The 22,288-nt window shown below is 40.6% G+C and overlaps 1 protein-coding gene across 1 annotated transcript; it reads right to left on the reverse strand.

The window, feature by feature from the left end:
• Positions 1 to 42: 42 nt before the first annotated feature.
• On the reverse strand, positions 43 to 21,413 carry LOC306862037 (uncharacterized protein). Its single transcript, XM_079404625.1, has 13 exons — positions 21,371 to 21,413; positions 19,850 to 19,985; positions 17,484 to 17,702; positions 17,206 to 17,388; positions 16,842 to 16,982; positions 15,692 to 15,784; positions 9,614 to 9,762; positions 9,436 to 9,518; positions 9,189 to 9,308; positions 8,808 to 8,858; positions 8,624 to 8,727; positions 8,315 to 8,446; positions 43 to 463 (listed from the first exon to the last, which is right to left on the reverse strand). Exons 1-13 carry the CDS (start codon positions 21,391 to 21,393, stop codon positions 326 to 328), a joined length of 1,572 nt encoding a protein of 523 aa, XP_079260751.1. The 5' UTR covers positions 21,394 to 21,413; the 3' UTR covers positions 43 to 325.
• Between the last annotated feature and the right edge of the window lie 875 nt (positions 21,414 to 22,288).

Raw genomic sequence — 22,288 nt, forward strand, 5'->3', positions numbered from 1 at the left:
CTGTGAGGAAATCTCTTCACAGCAAAAGATGCTTCAAGTAATGATGTAGAACAGCAAACACTTTAATGATGAGTCACTTAATTCATTAAGACCAGTTCACATTGCCTGTTTTGAGAATATATAATTATGTTTAATCATTTTTTATTTATTTTATCCATATTGATCAAGTTAAGATGACTCAATTACAAATGATAAAAAAAAATCATATATTCATATTTACATAAATTACAAATTATTTTTAATATAACAACTCATTTAAAAAAGTAGTATGAGATTGAGATATTTAGTGAAACTGAAAGCAGATCAGCTGTGTAGAGGAAGAGCATCAGACTTCAGCAGTGGTTGTGTAGCTGATGTGGTGTGAGAGCCAGCGCAGAGCCTCACCGTATCCCCGTCTCTCCGTCACGCTGCACATAAACAGCTCCAGCGCTCTCGTCTTCAGCTCACTGACGGGAACACAGCCCTGAACACAACACATCACTCAAAACACAGCCCTGAACACAACACATCACTCAAAACACAGCCCTGAACACAACACATCACTCAAAACACAGCCCTGAACACAACACAGCAGTCAAAACACAGGCCTGAACACAACACATCACTCAAAACACAGCCCTGAACACAACACAGCAGTCAAAACACAGGCCTGAACACAACACATCACTCAAAACACAGGCCTGAACACAACACATCACTCAAAACACAGGCCTGAACACAACACATCACTCAAAACACAGGCCTGAACACAACACATCACTCAAAACACAGGCCTGAACACAACACAACACTCGAAACACAGGCCTGAACACAACACATCACTCAAAACACAGGCCTGAACACAACACATCACTCAAAACACAGGCCTGAACACAACACATCACTCAAAACACAGCCCTGAACACAACACATCACTCAAAACACAGGCCTGAACACAACACATCACTCAAAACACAGGCCTGAATACAACACAGCACTCAAAACACAGGCCTGAACACAACACAGCACTCAAAACACAGCCCTGAACACAACACAGCAGTCAAAACACAGGCCTGAACACAACACATCACTCAAAACACAGCCCTGAACACAACACAGCAGTCAAAACACAGGCCTGAACACAACACAACACTCGAAACACAGGCCTGAACACAACACATCACTCAAAACACAGGCCTGAACACAACACATCACTCAAAACACAGGCCTGAACACAACACAGCACTCAAAACACAGGCCTGAACACAACACAGCAGTCAAAACACAGCCCTGAACACAACACATCACTCAAAACACAGGCCTGAACACAACACATCACTCAAAACACAGGCCTGAACACAACACAGCACTCAAAACACAGGCCTGAACACAACACATCACTCAAAACACAGCCCTGAACACAACACAGCAGTCAAAACACAGGCCTGAACACAACACAACACTCGAAACACAGGCCTGAACACAACACATCACTCAAAACACAGGCCTGAACACAACACATCACTCAAAACACAGGCCTGAACACAACACAGCACTCAAAACACAGGCCTGAACACAACACATCACTCAAAACACAGGCCTGAACACAACACATCACTCAAAACACAGCCCTGAACACAACACAGCAGTCAAAACACAGGCCTGAACACAACACAACACTCGAAACACAGGCCTGAACACAACACATCACTCAAAACACAGGCCTGAACACAACACATCACTCAAAACACAGGCCTGAACACAACACATCACTCAAAACACAGGCCTGAACACAACACATCACTCAAAACACAGCCCTGAACACAACACAGCACTCAAAACACAGGCCGGAACACAACACAACACTCAAAACACAGGCCTGAACACAACACATCACTCAAAACACAGGCCTGAACACAACACATCACTCAAAATACAGGCCTGAACACAACACAGCACTCAAAACACAGGCCTGAACACAACACAACACTCAAAACACAGGCCTGAACACAACACATCACTCAAAACACAGGCCTGAATACAACACATCACTCAAAACACAGCCCTGAACACAACACAGCACTCAAAACACAGCCCTGAACACAACACATCACTCAAAACACAGGCCTGAACACAACACATCACTCAAAACACAGGCCTGAACACAACACATCACTCAAAACACAGGCCTGAACACAACACAGCACTCAAAACACAGGCCTGAACACAACACAACACTCAAAACACAGGCCTGAATACAACACAGCACTCAAAACACAGGCCTGAACGGTGCTGTTGTAATGTTGTCTAGAACACAACACATCACTCAAAACACAGGCTTGAACACAACACAGCACCAAAACACAGGCCTGAACACAACACAGCACTCAAAACACAGGCCTGAACACAACACAGGCCTGAACACAACACAGCAGTCAAAACACAGGCCTGAACACAACACAACACTCGAAACACAGGCCTGAACACAACACATCACTCAAAACACAGGCCTGAACACAACACAACACTCAAAACACAGGCCTGAACACAACACAACACTCAAAACACAGGCCTGAACACAACACAACACTCAAAACACAGGCCTGAACACAACACAACACTCAAAACACAGGCCTGAACACAACACAGCACTCAAAACACAGGCCTGAACACAACACAGCACTCAAAACACAGGCCTGAACACAACACAGCACTCAAAACACAGGCCTGAACACAACACAACACTCAAAACACAGGCCTGAACACAACACATCACTCAAAACACAGGCCTGAACACAACACAGCACTCAAAACACAGCCCTGAACACAACACATCACTCAAAACACAGCCCTGAACACAACACATCACTCAAAACACAGGCCTGAACACAACACATCACTCAAAACACAGCCCTGAACACAACACATCACTCAAAACACAGCCCTGAACACAACACATCACTCAAAACACAGGCCTGAACACAACACATCACTCAAAACACAGCCCTGAACACAACACATCACTCAAAACACAGGCCTGAACACAACACATCACTCAAAACACAGCCCTGAACACAACACATCACTCAAAACACAGGCCTGAACACAACACATCACTCAAAACACAGCCCTGAACACAACACATCACTCAAAACACAGGCCTGAACACAACACAGCACTCAAAACACAGCCCTGAACACAACACATCACTCAAAACACAGCCCTGAACACAACACATCACTCAAAACACAGGCCTGAACACAACACATCACTCAAAACACAGCCCTGAACACAACACATCACTCAAAACACAGCCCTGAACACAACACATCACTCAAAACACAGCCCTGAACACAACACATCACTCAAAACACAGGCCTGAACACAACACATCACTCAAAACACAGCCCTGAACACAACACATCACTCAAAACACAGGCCTGAACACAACACAGCACTCAAAACACAGCCCTGAACACAACACATCACTCAAAACACAGGCCTGAACACAACACAGCAGTCAAAACACAGGCCTGAACACAACACATCACTCAAAACACAGGCCTGAACACAACACAGCAGTCAAAACAGTCTGTATTTGTGGGCTTCACTTACAAGAACATGTTGTTCTTACACCTCAGAAGGTCAAACTATTTGTGACCCTGCAGCACATCAGTAGCACAGGTATATTTGTAGCAATAGCCAACAATACATTGTATGGGTCAAAATTATTGATTTCTCTTTTATGCCAAAAATCATTAGGATATTAAGTAAAGATCATGTTCCATGAAGATATTTTGTAAATTTCCTACCGTAAAAATATAAATCTATAAATCTCAGTTTTGAAAAATTGACGCTTATGACTGGTTTTGTGGTCCAGGGTCACATATATTATACTGTTTATAGTATTTTCAACTGTTCCATGTCATGTCTGCAGTATTTCTTCTGATTGACCTGACAAACACTCTTTATTTCATTTGTTCTTTGTTCTGTTTAGCCCATTGCTTGTTTCTTTGTTTTTATTTTTGTTTTAATTACTCTACTTTTTACTTGTATGAGTTGAGAAGAGCGTATACGTGGACTGAACCGCTGCTATTGTTAACTGATCTCTAGTTATTTCAGAAAGACTAAGCTATAATCTTGTAGATGTGCCTAAAGACGAACACCTTATTCAGATAATGGTTTATGATGATAAAGTAACAAATTCTATTGAATAATAGGAAAAATATTCCTAATGTTTGCTGGATAATGTGAGCCAGAGGATCGTTACACAATGATGAGTGTGACACAAATGACATTTTGGAAAATGATTGCAATGCAGTTTGTGAAAATTAGAAACAGAGATCAGCTGAAATACAACAAAAAACATCTGGCTCCTAAATATACTGTCATTTTAGTATATGCGTTCATTGTCAGACAGCCTTGTGCTGCATTTATTTTGGAGCACAGTTATGATCGTTTCTGACTCTTCAGAAGCTGTCACACCAGTAACGATAGGAAGGCTGAAGTCCTACAGTAGTCAAGTCTTTGTGTCACTAAAGCGTGATGGGTTCGAGATCAAAAACTGATTCACGGGAAGTGATAGGGTTGGGTTAAAAATATGGATTTCTCTTTTTTAATCGATGCTAGGGGTGTAACAATACACCAATGCCACGGTTCGGTTTGGTTCAGTTCTGTTTGCTGTGGGGGTAGGGTTCATGACATGGCATCAGCAATATTAAAGAACACTAGATTCACTTTTAACTTATTAATAATAATAATAATAATTGCTGTTAGTTCATGTTAAATAATGCATTAACAAAGAGACTTTAAAATTGTTGCTTTGTAAATTGTTACCAAAAGATATTGCCTTAAAAAAAAAAAAATTTAAATAATGCCTAAATAATGCAAACAAGTCATTGGACAACATTACTTAGGCTACATGGTACAGTATGTAAGAACTTAATCTGACACTCGGGAGTCGTGAGTTGTTTGAGAGGCGGCTGTGGACGCTTTGGCTGAGAGAGCATTGAAGGCCGTCAATTAGAGAGGGTTAAATAGCTTGATTGTTTAAACTGGCATGACTTAAAATGAGTGACAATTCCATCAACTAGTCTTGTATTGCAGCTTGCAGAGCAAACTCAAGGTAAATATCATGTGAGGCCATTTGTGCATTTTGAGAGAGCAGGAGAAGATGCCGTGACCTCCAACTCAATCCCAATCACTCATACTGTTTGTGAAATTCTGTCTCAGAAAGTTTTAAAATGACTGATCTGCTCTGATAATATCTTTGGATTCAACCTACATGCTCTAGAGCAGTGGTTCTCAATCTTTTTAAACCAAGTACCACCTCAGAAAATATTTGGCCTTCCAAGTACCACTATTATGACCAACATTAAAATGCAGTAGCACTATGCACAGTTAAAAACAACAACAACAACAACAAAAAATAAAATTCTGTTTTATTCCTAATAAGAACTTTTATTATTGTCAGCCTCTTAAAACATTGACAGTTTTAACATTAACACTGCACTGTTACTTCCAAGTAAATAAAACACTTAATTAAATAAAAACATATTGTACCTAAAAGTGAAATGAAAACTGTACTGTACTTAAATGCTAAAAAACTGTACTTAAAGATTAAATGAAAATGTACCGTAGTTAACATAAGTACAGTAACTTACAGTTTTTATTTACATTTTAATTAGCTACAATACATTTTCATTTAATCTTTAAGTACAGTACAGTTTTTATTTAACTTTTAAATAAAAAAGTACTTGATTAAAAAGAAAAAGTTAACACAGGCTGTATGTGTAGCTGCAAGTAACGACAATCAGGCCCACAAAAGTATGAAGGTAGATCAGTAGCTAAACTCGAGAGCTTGTTGATCTGAATGTGAGAACTTGTCATATTAATATTCGTATTTGTAAGTTCAAATTTACACTCACAGCTCTGATCTGAAAAGCTGAATCTTTCGATTTGCACACACAGACAATAATCAAAACACCCGTGTTTTGAAGTCGAAGTTGCAGATTAATAGTTACACATGTGTAGAATGACATTCACATAAACAAAATGACACACACAAACGTGTGCTTTTGTGCTTTACTTCAGTTTCGCTGTAAAACCTCAAGTCAGCACGTACAACCTCTCAGTTCTGGCAGTACAACTTCAAATCTTAGCGCTTTGACCTTTGCTACTCCTGCGGTATTCCTGTAGCAAAACTCACTTGTGCACTTGTGAATGCAGACGTGAGAGCTCAGAGCCGGGGGCGGGGCTGGGCTGAGAATGAAGACATTTTATTGGTCGATGCCTGACCAATGAACAACGCCAAAACGCAAATTTATCAAAACACAAATTTATATTTAATTCAGAGATTCCTCTGCGTACCACTAGAGGAAGCTCACGTACCACACTTTGAGAACCATTGCTCTAGAGCATTAATGTTTGTGGGAATTTCCCTCTTTATAAACCCGCATGCGGGAGTGTGTACAATTACACACGATAAAACAACTTGAGAGTGAGTTAGTATAAAAATAAAAAACTATGACAAAATTGACAGACAGATGACAGCATTTTCATTTTTATGTGAACTACTCTTTTAATGTTAATAAAACAAACAGAAATATTTCTCACTGCTCTTGATTGATGAAAATTAATACAGTTGCTTTAAAAAACTGATGTATATAGGGTTTTATTTTAATATTTGTTAAATTTCTTGAATGTTACTGCTAAATACTGTACCTGAAAATTAATAATTTTTTTATCTTTGCCCACTTTGGCCTAAATCTCTGCCATTATTTTTTATTTTATATTTTGTTGAGGGGTAAGAGGTGTTATGTTTCTGCACTCTTCCATTTTTAGCAAATAAAGAAAAAACTTTGTCTAAAACAATTTTTGTGATGTTGGTATTTTTTGTGCTCTGTATGGAACATCAATGCCTGTTAAAGTGATGAACTCCATTACTTGTGTTTGTATTCAGACATGATAACAGACGTTGTAAACTTGTGCTACAACTGTTTCAACCTCTGTAGCACCAGTGCTATGTGCAAAAAATGTTAATGTACAGCCCTGCTATATATACAGGTGCTTTTCATTAGTTGTCAGTTATAATCATCAAAGGACTTTCATTAGTTGTCAGTTGTAATCATCAAAATTAAAGGAAATAAACATTTGAAATATATCAGTCTGTGTGTAATGAATGAATCTAATATACAAGTTTCACTTTTTGAATGGTATTACTGAAATAAATCAACTTTTTCATGATATTCTAATTTTATGACCAGCACCTGTATATGTGTGTGTGTATATATATATATATATATATATATATATATATATATATAAACAAAGTATTGCAAATTACACTTTCACAAAAGATTGTGAGTGGCTGCATAAGCGAACATAACTGTGCTAATCATGAATGTATAACTCTGTGGATGCTTTCTTTCCATAACAACGCACTGAAACAAGGCTTATTTTTTACAGTAGTGTTCTCCATTATAATTTTGTGTAGCCAATATGACCATTTAGTGGTACCTTCCTTGTCAAAGTGATTGAAGCAATTCCAAACCATCATGGCTGTAGGCGTCAATTTAAGTGTACTGACCTACTTTTGATTAATTCATCCAAACTTTGAAAAATTCAGTGACTCCGCGTTATTCAGTAAATTCCATATACATGACTGGATTCCGCGATCCCATCTGCGTTTATCCCATCACGGAAACCATAAATAGATAATATTGAGGTGTTTTGCAACTTCAGTGTAGTGGATTGTGATTTATTGCAACTTGAGCAACGTCTGCTGCTGCCTTTGAGAGAGAACTGATGCGTGATCACTGAGCAGCTCCAGTTAGCAAGTGCTTTCGGTGTGAGAGTGCCTTTAGTCTTCCGCGTTGATTGAGTCAGACTCGTGACTCCCAACAAATCAGATGTACGGTGAGCGGAGACTGCTCTAGGCCACAGAGTGGTGAGTTCCGACAGGCTGCATCAGACCCAAATAGCGCGTTTCAAAATGTAATTATTTTATCGTCACATCGATATCGTAACACCGATACGATAATCATAAAAATGCATAATATCGGCGCCCATAATCAGCCAGGCCGATAATCAGTTGACCCCTAGACGTGACAGACCATAGCGCCTCAGTTCTTCCTCATTGGTGCTTTCACATTTAAAATCGCAACATGTCGCACAATAGAATCCAGCCTCAGAGCTGATGAATGGAAAAGAAGGCAGCATCTCGAGGCATTGTGCAACAGTCAAAGACGTCTATCTAGAGGATGTTTACATAGAAAAACAATACAGAAGCATTGCAGTGAAGCACAAAAGCGTCCCTGAGAGGTCTGTGTCTCACCTTTCCCGTCGTCTGACCATACAGTCCAAATATCTCTCGCAGTTTCTCCTCACTAATGGCTTCAGGTTTGTCGATCTTGTTGCCGAGGATCAAGATGGGCACATTTCCAATGGTTTCATCTGTCATTAGTGCCTGTTATTCACAGACAACACACACACACACACACACACACAGGTACAGTATGGCATGAGACAGGAGATGCTTCATGAATTCCAGCGCAGGACGCTAGCAAACATGTGTCTCGTGTTCACTGACACATCACGAGTGTGTAACGAAGGCTGAAATGGCTGGAGACAGCATAAAGCTCACATCAAGCTCTGTTTTGGATTCGGGCAGCCTGGCGTAATCTGCGCAGTCCACCAGGAAGACGATAGCGTTCACGCCTGGGAGAAGCGTCCTCCACTCTTCTCGAGCTGTTCAGAAACACAGGACAGCTTTAGCACATGAGCGATCTGATGCAGACAGACGGCGAGGCGTGGATCCATCTACTCACCTGGATCACAGGAGCTGAGCGTCACGCCAGCGATCCTCAGCACTTCTGAGGCTGTGAGGGTAAAGACACAAAGCCCAACTAATCAGTGTTTATTTCTCTGACTGAAATCAGACACAGACAGAAAGTCAAAAGCTTCCTCCACTTTTCTATTTCTAAATTCCAGACGCTTCTCTCTAGACTTCTCAGACCCTATTTAACATCAGACATATGGATGTAAAATGTGTGTTCCGTTATATGTATGCTGGTGCTGTAGCTCACACGAATCAGTGGACACTAAAGCCAGACAAGCTCAACATGCAGCATTTAATGAAAGGTGCAGTGCTGAACTACAGGATTATGTTTGATATTCATGAGGGTCGGTGTGGTGAAATGTTCACTTACTGGGGTCAAAGGTCGGCACATGCAGACCCAGTCTATGGTCGTTCAGCATATGCAGAAGTGTCGTTTTGCCAGAATTGCCCAGGCCAAGAAATACTAATCTGCCGGACTTCTTGTACAGCCCTGAAACAAAGAGAGAGGGGCGAGATTTTAGAACAACAGAAACCTGTGAGAAACTCACCTAAAAACCTAAAAACAGATTTGGCACAAACATTATGTATTATCTGTTGTTTGTGAAGGCCACACTTACCCTCAGCAAGAGCTTCCTCATTCAGCTTGTCCTCTAGCTCTTCCTTCAGTACAGCCATCTTCTCATTTATGAGCCGCCACGACCTACGTACACAGTTATGACAAAAGACAAAGTTCAATTTAAAAGTAACGCATATGACCGGTCCAAAAACAGAAAATGAAATCACACAGTCACTCACTCTAACATGGTTTGTTCTCGTTTATTCAGCTGCTGCATAAATGTCCCTATGAAAGAAGAACTAGTGATCTTGTCCTGCGCATAAATAAATCGATCATGACATAAGGGTCTTTTGAGTTCCCTCACACTCCGGAGTTTTGGGGCATGGTGCTACCGTAAAAAAAAGAAAATGGTTATTAAAAATATTGAACACATACAGTACATGACACATTGGGTAACATTTTATCAAAATATCAGAAGCCTATGATGACCATTTTATACCAGATATGGAATATAACAATGATAATCTACTATATTTCACAGATAAGTGAATAAATTGACATATTGTGTGACATATTAGAGAGTAAAGCAGTGATGCAGAATTTACTGATATTACCTAACATACCATCTGTAAAATTTACAACCTCACAATTATTACAGGGAGAAATATTCTGACAGCGCGTAGTGTTGCCATGATGCCAAAATTATGACTTTGATATGATATTTTCAGGCCTCACCATAGTACAGGAACTGCACTTGTTAAAATTACAAATGACTTCTTGCTTCAGATCAAGGCTGCATCTCATTGCTAGTATTACTTGATCTTAGTGATGCGTTCGACACTATAGACCATGATATATTCATAGATCGATTACAAAAATATATTGGTATTCAAGGGCAGGCTTTAAGATGGTTTAGATCCTACCTGTCCGATCGCTACCACTTTGTTCATTTAAATGGAGAGTCATCTCAATTATCACCAGTAAAGTATGGAGTACCACAAGGATCTGTCCTAGGTCCTCTGCTATTTTCAATATACATGTTGCCTCTTGGTAATATTATTAGAAAATACGGGATTAGTTTTCATTGTTATGCTGATGATACACAACTATATATCTCAACAAGACCAGATGAAACTTCTAAACTATCTAAACTAATAGATTGTGTTAAAAATGTAAAAGATTGGATGACCAATAATTTCCTCCTATTAAATTCAGATAAGACAGAGATATTACTTATTGGACCAAAAAACAGTACACAGAATCTCTTGGATTATAATTTGCAACTAGACGGATGCACTGTCACGTCCTCTAAAGTCAAAAATCTGGGTGTTATATTAGACAGCAACTTGTCTTGAAAATCATATTTCCCATGTTACAAAAACAGCATTCTTCCATCTTAGAAACATTGTCAAGCTTCGAAACATGCTCCCTGTTTCTGATGCAGAAAAGCTAGTTCATGCATTCATGACCTCTAGACTGGACTATTGTAATGCACTGCTAGCTGGTTGTTCTGCATCTTCAATAAACAAGCTACAGATAGTCCAAAATGCAGCGGCTAGAGTTCTTACCAGGTCAAGAAATATGATCATATTACCCCAATTTTACAGTCTCTGCACTGGCTACCTATTCAGTTCCGTATCATTTACAAAATATTATTACTTGCCTATAAGGCCCTAAATGGTTTAGCTCCTGCGTATCTAACTCGTCTTCTACCACGCTACAATCCAACCCGCTCCTTAAGGTCACAAAACTCTGGACTTTTGGTAGTACCTAGGATAGCAAAGTCCACTAAAGGAGGTAGAGGAATAGCCTCTGGAATAGCCTTCCTGATAACATTCGGGGTTCAGACACACTCTCTCTGTTTAAATCTAGATTAAAGACACATCTCTTTAGCCAAGCATTCACATAATGCATCTTATAATCTTGTACTGCAGTTATATCTGATCAAATGTACATTATTATTATTCTTTAGCTTGGGCTGAACAAATAATTTTTGCTTAGATGGAACAGCAGCTACGCTAATTATGTCTCTATTTGTTTCTCTGTTGATTAACATCCCGTGGTAACTAGGAATTACAGAAGCTTCAGTCTGGATCCAACCCTTAAATGATCTGAGATGACCGAACACCTGAGAAAAGATGATGCCAACCCCTCAGAGGACTTCGGAGGATGCCAACGCTCAGATAACATACAGAATTAGCAAATTTTGCCATAAGTCAAACATATTAAGGTTCCACAATGTATAAATATATTGTGGAAACTTAAATTCCTGTAGAGCTGCTTAGCAACGATTTGTATCGTAAAAAGCGCTATACAAATAAACTTGAATTGAACTGAATATTTTAACTAAAATAAGTAACCAGGGTTTCTACAAATATGAAGAAGTTAAATTTAAGACCTTTTATGATCTTTTTAATATCACCTTATATGAAATTTAAGACCCAAGCCTGTGATGGAAATACACATTATATTACATACATATATGTAATATTTAATGTGTTTAATGTGAAAAGAAAACAAAATCTCATCGCTTTCATAAATGCTATTTATTATTATGATATACAGTAAACTTCATATCAGCAAACAATATTCCATACAAAATATCCCCACAAAAGCACCGCATCACTGAGATTTTTAGTGGTGTAAGCAATTTATCCTGAAGCAATACAGAGAAATTTGTTATCTGAAATTTGTTATCAAATTTGATATGTTACAGATATCTGGATCCTCGGGCAGCCATGGCGGATCGGGGTCCTCGGGCGGCCTCGGCGGATCTGGATCCTCGGGCAGCCATGGCGGATCGGGGGCGCTCTGGAGGAGCGGGCGCTTGGGGGCGCTCGGGAGGAGCGGACTCTTGGGGGCGCTCCGGAGGAGCGGGCACTTGAGGGCGCACGGGAGGCGCGAAGCTGGATAGAACCAGCGGAGACGAAGGAGAGCTGGACGGGACCAGCGGAGACGCAGGAGGGCGCTCTTGCAGCGCAGACACTTGAGGGCGCTCTTGTAGCGCGGACACTTGAGGGTGCTCTTGCAGCGCGGACACTTGGGGGCGCTCTGGCAGCGTGGATTCAAAGGGGCGCTCTTGTAGCGCGGACATTAGAGGGCGCTCTTGCAGCGCGGACATTAACATTAGAGGGCGCTCTTGCAGCGCGGACATTAGAGGGCGCTCTTGCAGCGCGGACATTAACATTAGAGGGCGCTCTTGCAGCGCGGACATTAGAGGGCGCTCTTGCAGCGCGGACATTAACATTAGAGGGCGCTCTTGTAGCGCGGACATTAGAGGGCGCTCTTGCAGCGCGGACATTAACATTAGAGGGCGCTCTTGCAGCGCGGACATTAGAGGGCGCACGGGAGGCGCGGGGCTGGACGGGACCAGCGGGAACTCAGGTGGGCTGGACGGGACCAGCGGGAACTCAGGTGGGCTGGACGGGACCAGCGGGAACTCAGGTGGGCTGGACGGGACCAGCGGGAACTCAGGTGGGCTGGACGGGACCAGCGGGAACTCAGGTGGGCACTTGCGAGGTGCCGGAATTGGTGGGCTCAGATGAGGAGCAGGCACTGGAAGGCACTGGCGAGGAGCTGGCACTGGAGGGCGCTTGCGAGGAGCAGGTACTGGATGGCACTGGCTAGGAGCAGGCACTGGATGACACTGTCGAGGAGCAGGCACTGGAGGGAATGACATGCCCTCAAACTCAATTAAAATCCCCACCGGCACCTGTTTTTCCCCCCTCGGTGGTTCGGGGGAACCGTTATTGGCGGCGGAATCCTCTTCGTCGCGGACGACGCAACGTTCCTCGCCCCTTGCGGCGGAATCCTCCTCGCCGCGGGCGGAACATTCATCGCCGTCTCAGGCGGAACGAATTTCACTTGGGTGGTGGATATGGGCGAGCGGCGAATGGCGACCCGTTCTCCCCAAAACGGGTGGCCTGGGTAAGCCGCGACAGGCAGCCCAACATCCCATGCAGAACGGGCACGGGCGAGCCGCGAACGGCGGCGAGAACCCCCGCAAACGACGGGAACGAGCTCGAGCATCCCAAGCGTTGATCTCGTCTTCAGTTGGCGGTCCGATCTTCTGTAACGGTCTGGTGGTTGTGGCAAAAAGGCGCTCGACGAAAATATAAACAAAAAGGAATCTTTTAATAAACTGCTTCAACCCACGTAAGACAATGTGTTAACTTAAGATCGGACAAACATAATGGCAAAACTGAGGACTTATAAAGGGGAGGAACAAACGAGAAAACAAGGTAATTAATAGAACACAGGTGATGACGATAATTAATTAACAGAACTAGGACACAAACTAAAACAGGAAGAACCAAATAAGGACAAAAAGGAAACTAAACAAACAGTTCTGTTACACACACTGTGCGATTTTTAATAATATTTGCGATTGTTGCTTGTCACACTGTACGAACATGATCCCCATGTCAGACTGTAGGATCTCAGTTGTCCTAATGTCAGACTGTACGACAGTCAAGGCGCGACAAAAACGGATCTACTTTTTTTTTTTTACAAAAACGGACGTACTCAAGAAGACTTGTCCGGAGTTTTACGTCATCAATATGTGACCCGCGTTCTCTCGCTATAATGGTAGCTAGCAAACAACAGCAACGTGTAGCGTTAGTTTTATTAATTACATGCCTTGATGTAAAAAAAAAAAAAAAAACGAAAAAGACGACGTGTGTGGAGCAAGTCATGGCTGGGCAAAAGAGGACTTTATGGACTTCCAGTTCTACAGAGCGAACTTGAGCTAATTTTGTTATTCGAGTTTAAACATCCTGCCCCTTAATAAATAAACTTTAAGTAAACTTTACTTTGTACATATGTTGTTTTTACAAATAATGAATGGTTTGAAGTTGTCGCGCTAATTGCGTCATCAAGTTCAGTGCTCCTATTGGTTCTTGGTTTGACGGTCGTTGTAGGAGATGTCACACTGCAGGAAAGTGTCTGAAATCTTCTGACGCTGACAGAATTTAATCGGAGGAAAAAACTGATCGCAACGGCCATTAATCGGCTGTCGGTAAACATGTCAAACCAGCGATCTAGACGACCGATTTTAGCCTAGGATTATAGGAATCTTTTAGGATTTTCAAAATTTGTCTCAGACGACCAAATCGTGGCCAAAATCGCACAGTGTGAGCCGGGCTTTATTTAGATGCTATTTTCACTTAGTGTATTTTCTTTGCAATGTGCTATTTTACATTAAGTGCAAACAACTATAGATTCTATTTACACTATGTTAAAATAGCAGGATTTTCTACTATTTATACTACTTATTTCAAATAGTGGCAATAATAATAATAACATATTGAGAGTAAATTATCATTTTAATTCAAATTATTAAATGGATGCCACCATATTGGGGCAATATAAGCCCTCCCTGCACCTACCCCATGTGATATGAAATTTGAAAATGGAGAAAAAAAAAAAGTTTGGTAAAGGGTGGAATCGAACCCGGCTTGATCGCATCAAAAATGACTTTGGCACGCACTTTACTACTATCTACGCCACTGGATTGTTCATCAATTGACGTCTTTTGTAGTCTTTATGATTGACGTCTTTAGTAATTTAAATAACATGGGTTATCTTAAAATATTTTATTATAATATTACACCAACCAAATATGTATTAATTTCCTTGTAATTCTCGTTGTCATTGCAGTTTGGTTTATAGTCACCATTTAAAATGTGATAATAGTGTAGGCTGCTTAAAATGCGCATGAAATTAAAACAACAGGACAAACACATAGTTGATGACTAAATATCATTTTATGATTCTAGACATCACTTTGTGAAGACAGCAACAAAATACAGTGACATAATACGTTTTTTAGCCATATCAAAACAGTAGCCATGTGTCTGGGTAAATTTTTCCCATTGGCGGTTTTAGCTATACAGCGACCTCTGGTGGTTTAAGTATTAAAGGCTTGACTGAAACACAGGGAGACACTGTTAGCTGTAGTCTGACGGCAATTTAACCTACACAAACTCGTATGTGAATCATGAGGTTGAATCCAGTTATTTATTAATCAGTTACTTATTGATGCTTTTCTTTCCATCTTGAATAACATGACATTTCCATAACGCGTTTGAAACCAGTATAGCATTGTTCCCATAGCCGTGATTTAAAGCCCTTTTTCTCTGGCATTTTCAAAGGCACGTGAAATATAATACTGTGGATTGGCTTGATACACATTTTAATGGTCTAACGAAATCTTAAACATCTTTTACTGTACCAATTTTTATGGTCTTTATATTTCCTCTTTGAGCCAATGCAGAAGTTATTTCAGGATGAGTCCGTGATTAATGCCTGAAACTAACCTGTTTAGCCCTTTCCAGCACCTCCTCCACCTTCTTCTTTACCTCGTCTTCACGCGCCCGTTTCTTCCTTTCCGCTGCGTTCCCAAAAGCACTCTGTTGAACATCAGTAAAGATAAAAGAGAACTGATATTGAACTGTAATTGAAAGCAAAATAATTGTTGAAATCATTTGGTAGAGCAGTGCCCATCATACATTAAACATACGGGAGATTTTATTAAACATCTGAATAAAGTTCATTTCAAAGCCTGGGATGTGAAGGTTTTTCTCACTCCACTGATTGTCCTCTCTTTATAATAAATGTCATCTCCATATTATATTACATTCTAATATAGGTTGGGAAGCTCTGGATTGTTTCTTAAACAAAGAACTAAAATCATCCCATCCTCTAAATTTGTCTTTGAAATCACTTCATTTTTTAATGTTATTTTTTTCAACTATTTCCTATTCGTTTTCTTCTCCAGAAACAGGGAGCGGCTTTAGGGTCCAAATTTTCTTTATACCTGGGTATAAAGTATTGTATGATTAATATTGTTGTGTGTGCTCTTATATAGCATAAAATAATATATTAAAGATCTATGACAATTTCTGTTCATTTTGGACTATCATTATTTTAATGATCTAAGCACATGGTCTAAAGCGCAAGGCACAGGTCCTCTTAGGGTGTGTCCGAGTACACTTGTAGTTTAAATTAAATGTTTCATATTTGGCATGTTTGTGTGCTGCTGCGCGTCCCTGTGTGTGTAATAAGCAGAGTGTAAGCATGTTGTGGACCCACCTATAGGCTCATCTTACTAAAGTGCTCTTTAAATCACAAAACAATACTGCGCCATTGAACAGGTTTTAGTTGGTCTATTTGTCATGAAAATGATAACTGCATCAGGGCTAAAACTAGCAAAAAACTTGCTTGGCCTTGCACCTGGTGTATGATAGGGCCCTTTGTGTGTAAATCTTCCAAACCAAATCTTCTGAAAATGGTGTGGAAGCAACTATTGCCAACTCTATCGGTCAGTTCGCTTTCATGTGCAGATCGTGAGCTTTATATGCAAAGCCCGAATTGCACCATTTCTACTAAATTCAGCTAAATAAATTCAGGTTTCATTGCAAGCTCATTTTTAGGAGTCAACTTTAGTCATGTGAAACAGGTTATTACCCGGCATTCAGTGATGAAAACAGCCCTGGCTATAACGAGGAGTATGAAGTAGCATGTAATCATAAAGCCGATGACGAAGACGCTGCTGTGGCTCACACCCACTTTGTCAAGGTCCTTATGCACCTTCGTCCAGTCATACAACTATTAACACACAGAGATAAAGGTCAAGCATTTGATTCCTGTCAAGCATCTACTGTCCCAATGCTTGGCGATCATTTCTCTTATCAAAAGATCTATTGCTAAAGCTCAAAGATATCTGGAGAACATCTGTTGAGTCCTACTAATGACAGGATGGCCTGATGTTTAAGATGCTTACATGTACCTGACAAATGTCAGAAAACGTAAGAATAATTCCTCATCTTACTACGAGCAGTCTGAAGAGTGTGAACAGGGCTGTGCCGAGGTCTCCCCAGTTTTCTGGATCTCCTCTGTTTGGGTCTCCAAAAAACGAGTGACCAGCCATTGCGAAAACCATTACGATCACAAAGATCAAGGAATAGATCAAGCTGGCTTTCTTCAGTCCCCTCCAGATGCCTGCAGTGTACTCCTGAAAGACACGAACAACACAAACACTGATTGTAAAAAAACAAACAAACAAAAAAAATCAGATGGAGAAGTCCCGTAAGTTTGTCATATGACGACCTGCTCGATATCGGTGTAATTCCTGAGCCTGAAGACCAGCAGAACGTAAATGCAGATGAGGTGCTTCAGAGACACGCTCAGAGTCATGCAGACGGAGGAGAGCAGGAGCACAAACGCAGACAGCACATTCAGAGGAATCTTCCAGTAGCCCCGCGGATCCACACATATCCTCAGCAGATACTCCATCAGGTACACGCAGTGGAAGAAAGCATTAGCAGTCTGGCAAAAATCACATACTTTGATAATTATATAGTGATTACTCTGCAACTCTTTGGAATACTTGACATCCCTTAATTAAAACCCCTTAACTGTCACCGTCCCGTATACGGGACGCCTAACTTTACTTCACTATATTACAATTAAATCCCAATGTAATCATAACAAACTATACAGGTGCATCTCAATAAATTAGAATGTCGTGGAAAAGTTAATTTATTTCAGTAATTCAACTCAAATTGTGAAACTTGTGTATTAAATAAATTCAATGCACACAGACTTTAGTAGGTTAATGTCATGTGAGGCATTCCTCCATTTGTGCACAAAATACAGGACAGAATTGAGATTAAAGCCCAATTTATACTTCTGCGTCGGACCTACGCCTTAGCCTCTACGCCGTAAGCTGTGCATCGGTGCTCATTTGGAGAGGGGCACGTCAGGTATGGCATAGGTTACGGTGCGTCTCTGCGTAGGCTACGGCGTAGGTTCGACGCAGAATTGGGCTTAATAGCCAACTAAATCTCGTTTGGTTGATATGTGCAAAAAAGTGCTCCGTTTCAATCTAGTTCTGTCTAGGTTAGTACTCAAGTATTTTGAACTAGGCTGCATGTCTAAAGTGCTTTTTCCCGAGGCTGGCATATTTTTTCAGTTGTTCTGAATGGGAACGCCACATTTTTTAAACCGCCAGGAGCATGCGAAGCGCTGAGCGTCTTTTTCATGCTCGGCCGTTTTTTTCCCTCTGCGCTGAGAGTTGAAGAATGTGAAACGCAGCACTCATCACTGTCACTTTTTAGTCAGCTAACCAATCACAGTGGAGGAGGGGCGGGACCCATACCGACCAACTGTCACACCCTGCTTCTACTATGACTGAACAACAATGGAGTAGTTAATATTGCTTGTCAACAAGTATTTACATCTTTACCAGATGAAATGGACGGACTAACATAATTTTGTTATAAAAAATATTGCTTGGAGAAACATTTAATTTGCGATGCGTCTGCCATTACTTCAGCAGATTTTCGTATCATAACATGGTGTCTCAACTGAAAATAATGCTGTGCTCCCAAGCGCTCACAGCTGGGCAAAAGCTCAATCAGCTGGTCAGAAGCTCAATCAGCTGGTCAGAAGCTCAATCAGCTGGTCAGAAGCAGTTTTTCCTTAGGTTGGCAAATTTTGAGCGTTCGGGCATTTTTTTCTTGGCGCCGAGAGTTGAAGAATGTTCAACTTTGGATAAAACGCTGTGCTCATCGCTGTCACTTTCTAGTCAGCCAACCAATCAGAGTGAAGGAGGGGCGGGACTACAGACTGTACTATGGCTGAACAACAATGGAGAAGTTAATACTGCTTGTCTCTGAGTATTTATATTCTTTACTCAATTGAATTGCCAGACTACCATAGTATCGTTATGAAATATAAAGTTTGGAGAACCATTACTTCAGCGGATATCCCGTATCATAGCAACCGCAGCATCTTAATGCCGCGCTCTCAAGCGCTCACAGCCGAGCGTTTTCTGCAGAGCGCCTGGTGTTTTCAGCTGGTAAAAACGCTTTGGTGGACACACGGCCTTATCGTTAGTTTTTTATTTACTTTAGTAAATGAAAGACTATTTTCACTTAACGCAACCCCTGGTTATAATATGCTGACTTTTACATGGTATTCTGTTTAGTGTAGGTTATTAGCTTTGCTCTTTTAGGTCATGAGCTGCTTATTTTTTGCTGGCTAACACTGATTCAGTACATGTGTGTCATGATCCATCACATTAGCCCCTTTCACACATACAGACTTTACTGGTAAATGACTAGTAAATTACTGTTAAGAGATCATGTGTGTAATTTTACAAAGCTACGAGAATATTTTTAGTGCGCAAAGAAAACAAAAATGACTACTTTATTCAACCATTGTTTACATGAAGCGGAAGCAAGCACCTGCGTCATGATACTGTGCACAATGGCAGCCACCGCTGCAGACAGGGTGAGGACAATTGTTGAATAAAATCATTATATTTGTTTTCTTTGCACACAAAAAGTATTATCGTACAGTATTTACATTTTTGAATGAACTATCCCTTTGAGCAACTAGTGACAATGCTGTGAGGCCGGTGCGTCGCGGTACAACCATAGCACCATTATACCGTGCATCTCGATACTTACGTAGAGGGAAGGAGAAAGATTGTTCAGTCTCCAATCAACCACGTAAATGATGAACATGATGTTGAGCGCGAGGGTTAGCCGGATGAAGTTGGCAAACCATTGGTTATTGGTGATGGTAGAAAAAATGTCTCTTATCCTACAAAAAAGAAATGTATGATCAGTGGTGAAGTGCAGTGACAGCTGACGCTCGTCCAGTGGATATCAGAGTCGGACACTGTGTTAAACACAAGAGCAGGTCCGGCATTACTACATTACTACTAACATTACTCAGGGTTTGAGGGTATCACAATTTTTACATTTGTCAAAGAAATGGCAAATCACTGACATACCATCAGTTTTCCAAATCTGAGTTTCTTTTATGCACAAAGGGCTTCATGGATATGAGGATCTTACAGAATTCACCCAGAACACCCTGGCAACTGTTGTGCATAGCAACAACTTAGCAACCACCCAAAACACCCTACACCCTGCCTAGCAACTATCTATCTATCTATCTATCTATCTATCTATCTATCTATCTATCCTGAACTCTTTTACATTTTAAAAGGTTACTCCACCCCAAAATGAAATGTTGTCATTAATCACTTACCCCCATGTCGATCCAAACCTGCAAAAGCTTCGTTTGTCTTCAGAACACAATTTAAGATATTTTGGATGAAACCTGGGAGGCTACTGACTGTCCCATTGACTGCCAAACAGTTATCACTGTCAAGTAGGGCTGCCGGATTAATCGCGTGGGATTGTCATGCGCATCTCGCAAAATCAGTTCATAATCGAATGCGATTTATCAGCGATTATGAACGCGATGTCGCGTGGGTTGTCAGTGAACCACGGCTCCGTGTATTAAATGCCGCTCCATCTGAAAGCAGGTGATGGAGATTTACCGCTAATCAAAATCAAAGAAAATTATTCATAAAAAATGCTTTTTTCACTCAAAAAATGAGGCGCCTACTTTCAGATAAATGAGGCCTACGATTAATCAGAAGCAAATAGAAACACAAAACCAGTCCTAAATGAAAGAAAACAAGTTGACAAAAAGATTGAATCCAATATTTAGTGATAATCTAGCATAATGACAGATTTATAAGCAGTTGTTTGGAGTCCGGTCGGGAACACAACCAGAGGGTTAATCTAACTGAGGCTTGTTATAACACGTGTAACCTTATATTATTGCTCTTTTGTCCTCATTTGTAAGTCGCTTTGGATAAAAGCATCTGCTAAATGACTAAATGTACATGTAAATTCTATCCAGATAAGAGCAGTGATTTTCCAATTCACCAACAAACGAAAAACAGTCCACTGGTTCGTGAATTTAATTTATAATTCCCGTATAATCATAATTATACCTTTGTTCCTCGATTTATTCAGACTTGCGCAATGAACAATCGCGTTTCGTTCTTAAACCGAGTAGAACACAAAGGAATCATATAATAGTTTGATCAAACAAATGTTCTGGGTATTCTTTACACACAGCTAACTGTAAACACACATAAAACTATTATTAATATTGAAATGTCATACCGAGCGACTCCTCCGCGCTCCATCTTCAGTCCGAGTAACGGACAAGATGACGGTTTCTTTTCAAACTTTGGTGTTGTCATGGATACCGCGTGCATTTTAGCCAAAGCATTGGTGTCATCTCTGCGCTAAATTTACAAACTTTTTCTTTCAAAAGCACCAAGAAACAAATTTAGTTATTTTTAAAATTAATTTGGCAAATTTGAGCAACTTTTGATAAGTGACTCAAATGATAAAAAGGCACATGTTTAGGCCTACCATTTAAATTACACAAAAAGAAAACCAAATGTCTAGTAGTACTAGAGCCCTGCACGGGCCTCAAATTTAGGCCCTAGCCCGGCCCGTGTCCGACAGCTCATCAGAATTACCGGCCCGTGTCCGACAGCTCATCAGAATTACCGGCCCGTGTCCGACAGCTCATCAGAATTACCGGCCCGTGTCCGACAGCTTATCAGAATTACCGGCCCGTGTCCGACAGCTCATCAGAATTACCGGCCCGTGTCCGACAGCTCATCAGAATTACCGGCCCGTGTCCGACCCGAGCCCGTCTTTTTTCCCTCTTCTCCTAAAACAGTTTATACTACTGTTTCGGCTATTAAAATAATTAAGTTTTGTGTGTAATGGCAAAATTATTATATTTCGTTTTGTTTTTTTATTACGTTAATTTAGAAAAACGTATGGAGCATTTTTGTTCGTTAAATAGTCTATAAGTTTTTGTTTTTTAAAGTAACGACCAAGCGGCCAGCGGCATGAGCTATTAGCCTATGTTTGATCAATTTATCCTTCTCATATCATCACCACTTGCCTAAAATAACATCTATAGATATACTAAAACAGTTCAAGTATATAACAATGTTTAAACGTTAAACCTGCGCTATAATAATAATGTGTGTAGCCTATATCTGAGTTTGTGCTGAGAGA

The sequence above is a fragment of the Barbus barbus genome (assembly GCF_936440315.1).
Source record: "Barbus barbus genome assembly, chromosome: 43".
Taxonomy (NCBI): domain Eukaryota; kingdom Metazoa; phylum Chordata; class Actinopteri; order Cypriniformes; family Cyprinidae; genus Barbus; species Barbus barbus.